The 3,593-nt window shown below is 33.1% G+C and overlaps 1 protein-coding gene across 1 annotated transcript; it reads right to left on the bottom strand.

Annotated features, from left to right (window-relative positions):
• Positions 1–640: 640 nt before the first annotated feature.
• Positions 641–1,833, bottom strand: LOC111894975 (uncharacterized). Its single transcript, XM_023891060.1, has 2 exons — positions 1,264–1,833; positions 641–1,195 (listed from the first exon to the last, which is right to left on the bottom strand). Exons 1-2 carry the CDS (start codon positions 1,831–1,833, stop codon positions 641–643), a joined length of 1,125 nt encoding a protein of 374 aa, XP_023746828.1.
• Positions 1,834–3,593: the final 1,760 nt, after the last annotated feature.

Here is a 3,593-nt window from a genome sequence, read left to right as displayed (position 1 = left end):
CTTTCTTAACAACGCCATATGCAAACCTATCATCTGTTACTTTGTTAAAATCAGCTATTGTGTTTTCACAATCATATGACATGACATCAACTTTTTCTCTTTCGAATGCAAGAAAAGGAAACAATTTACGATGTTGTTCTTTGCTACTATCAGAAGAATGATGTAAAGCAGTTAATTTGGCATATAAACGTTTTGTAGAGTTACAATAGGTGTTACGTTGTGCCAACAACATCCTTACATCTTTATCTAGATTCTCTCTATCATTATTGACATTTCCTAATTGTAACTCTAGATACTCTACCCTGCAACGTTTTGTGTCTAGCAACTTTTGAGTCTCGAGCAATTGATTATTAAGTTTCTTTGTCTCGTTACTAGCAAACACAACAATAGCATCAAAGTAAGCAATAGCATCAAAGTAAGCAACAGTATCATCAAAAACAATTATTTTAGAATCATATACATGTAAAGGAATATCAAAAGATTCGAGTATATAACATACCTTAGTTGTCATAGGAGATTTGTCACTTGACTTCGAAATGAAGCAATGTCCAGATATCTCCTCTTCTTCTCCATCCTCAAATCTTGCAAACATGACACCATGAGTAGGATGCCTCATCTCCTCATCATCAGACCCGGATGACTAAATCTGATAAGTGCCACTTTCTTCATCTTCATCCTCTCCTCTTGCCACAAGGGACAATCCTTTGGCTTTCACACAAACTTCCTCCAGCTTTTCAGCATAATATGCTTCGTCCTTCACTCTATTCGTCTTTTCATCTTTCTTTTGAAGCATACAATCAATTGCAAAGTGATTCACACCATTGCAGTAATGGCAATCTACACCAGAATCCCCTTTCAATTTCTTTTCTGCCTTAAACTCTTTCACCTTGTCATCATTCTTCTCAGACTTTTCAAATTTCTTTTTCTCTTCTACACCAGACTTGGTAAAATTTCCTTTCACCTCACTCTGCTTTCCCTTAGGATTAAAAGGCTTTTTGAAAAACTTTTTAACTTGATTATTCGAGTAAAAAGCTACAACTTCATCACCTGAATTCATGATAAAACTTTCTTCATCTGAATTCTCCTTTTCAGCAGATTCTATCTCAGACACTTTCAAAACCAGAGCCAGTGATCCGCCTAAACTCTGTTTCGCTTCTTTCGTTATTTCAAAAACTTCACTTTCGTGTGTCTTCAGCTGATTGTATACATCATTCAAAGATGAACTGTCGAAGCTCTATTTTGATTTTTGATCATCATACTAACACTCCTCCATTCCTTCCTAAGTCCCATAACAAAAGTAAGATTATACTCCATTAAGGACCTTGTGATTCCATAGCGATTGCATTTGTAGATCAACTCATTCAGACAATCGTAGTAAACTTCAATTGTTTCAGTTTCCTTTTGTCTGAACTCCTTCAACTCAACCAAACACTGCTTAACAGAATTGATCTTATTGTTCTCACTTCCTTTATACTTTTCCTTAAGAATATTCCAGATCTCCTTAGCAGTTTTACAACAACGAATGTAGTTGTAAGCAACAGGTGGCAAAGCACCTCTCAACTCTCTCATGCAACGCTTTTCGTTATTCTTCAGTCTTGTTTGTTGCTCTCCAACAGCAGAAGTAGTTCCAGATGAACCTATGTTTTGAACATTCAATGGAGGTTGAACTGTTCCATTGATGCAATTCCACAACTCTTCATCCAGGCCATTCAAGTAGTCTTCCGTATGATCAGCCCACTGATCGTAGTATTCTGGAATCAGCATTGGAATTTTGGTTGATGATCCGAGTAGATGAGAATATGCAGTCATTGTGTTCATGTTGAAGTTTGTCATTGATGAACACACGAGAAAAATTCAAAAATCACAGAAAACTTGATGAATTTGAAATTTGATCAAACGAATTGATCAGAAACTTATAATCGATCACTCGATTATACAATTTAATGCAGAATCTAATCAAATCTGTAGATCAGACGTGATTTTCATAACCAAAAGCGCGGAAACTTTTGAGACAAAAAAATGACTCAAAATTAAATGATTCAGAATGAAAATCAGATCAATGCAGTTTGATTCCTGCTCTGATACCAATTGTAAAAGAATTGTATTCGAGAAATCGATTAAGAACAAGATCAATCAATGTAATGAAGTCAGAAAGTAAATAAGACTTTGAAGTTTGTATTACTCTCAATAAGCCCGATTACAAAACAGATAACGAAATTGGAAAACTCATATATCTAAATCTAAGCTCAGTCTCTATTTATAGGGAAACAAAGAGTACAAAAAATATTAAGTCTAAAACTATTAAGCTTCATACGAAAATGACTTGGCAAATATGTTACATACGAAATTGACTAAACACTATTCGACTCTTTACAAAACTTCGACCCTTACAGAACTAAGCATTTCCATATTAACAGTATTGATACCTACCTATCACAATGTATTTTAAAGTCGCCAGGCATCATATCTTATAAGAACTTTATAGGTAAACATTTTGTGAAGAGAGCAATTCCAAGATATGTGACTCATTGTGAAGTTTTCATGTCCGTGAACCAAAATAGACAATATTGTGATACGTACCTTAAATACTATAAAATACAAATAGAATCATATTAGTAATCACCAAGATGAAATAAATTAATACACTAATCCATTGATCATGTCGTCTTCTTGATGCATAAAACTTTGACGACGTAATATAGCTGGTGGATGGTGATTTTCCTCAACAAAGACTCTAATTATTTTTTTCAACGAATTTTAAACGATGGAAATCAAGATTATATAAAAAATGCTTATGTGTCTTTGTATATTAGAGATCATCTACTGGCTATACACCACAAAAAAGATATAGTAGTAAATAAGGATCGGTGTGGAAAGAAGAGAGGACCTCCCTCTTCATCATATCCCTCTTCATCATATTAAATGGGCACTACTTTATATGAGGCATTTACAAAGCAAATATTTATACTTTAAAGGTTTAGAGTAGTCATTAATCTTTAATAATAATATCAATTTCTAACATATAATTTAAAAATAAATAGCAATTTATAGTTCTTCAAAATATAACACCCATCATAATAGATATTAATTTCTAAAATCTTAATTATTAGATTTCCAATAAAACATGTCCTCGAACTTTTAACATTTTCTACAAATTTCTAACATTGAAACCAACTATACAAGTACCATGCATCGAAGGCAAAATAGTAACTTTCAAAGGTTGGTTTACCCACTATTATTTTTTTAATCGTGAACCATCTTATTATTAAGGAAAAACTCTAAATTTGATTTCGAGAAACATTATTAATTATCATAAATTATACTAGTAAATTTCAAATAAAAAAAGAAAATTCCATTTACGTAAATACAAAAGGGGAGAAATGTATGGAGTGTAAAATGGAGCTACATATTCCCAATAATGTAATAGTAGAGTGGGGTGCGTAAAAGTCGAGGGTTTGGTCTGCAAAATTAACTAAAGTGACTGTGACCTTTCTTTGCCTGCCCTATTACTAATGTCTACAGATACTGCCAGTGGTAATATTGTGTACAACTGCCCTCATCTTATTTCACCTTTTCTCTTTTCAACTTTACAA

The sequence above is a fragment of the Lactuca sativa genome, chromosome 4 (genome assembly GCF_002870075.4).
Source record: "Lactuca sativa cultivar Salinas chromosome 4, Lsat_Salinas_v11, whole genome shotgun sequence".
Lineage (NCBI taxonomy): Eukaryota > Viridiplantae > Streptophyta > Magnoliopsida > Asterales > Asteraceae > Lactuca > Lactuca sativa.
The sequence above is the reverse complement of the archived record's forward strand: the minus strand, read 5'-3'. Positions and strand labels throughout refer to the sequence as shown.

What these genes read in the sequence shown, in the direction of transcription:
- LOC111894975 (XM_023891060.1), bottom strand. Translation starts at nt 1,833, where the DNA reads ATGACAAACTTCAACATGAACACAATGACTGCATATTCTCATCTACTC. An exon ending in TTAGGAAGGAATGGAGGAGT is followed by an intron (nt 1,196 to 1,263) that starts GTTAGTATGATG and finishes GTATACAATCAG; the next exon opens with CTGAAGACACACGAAAGTGA.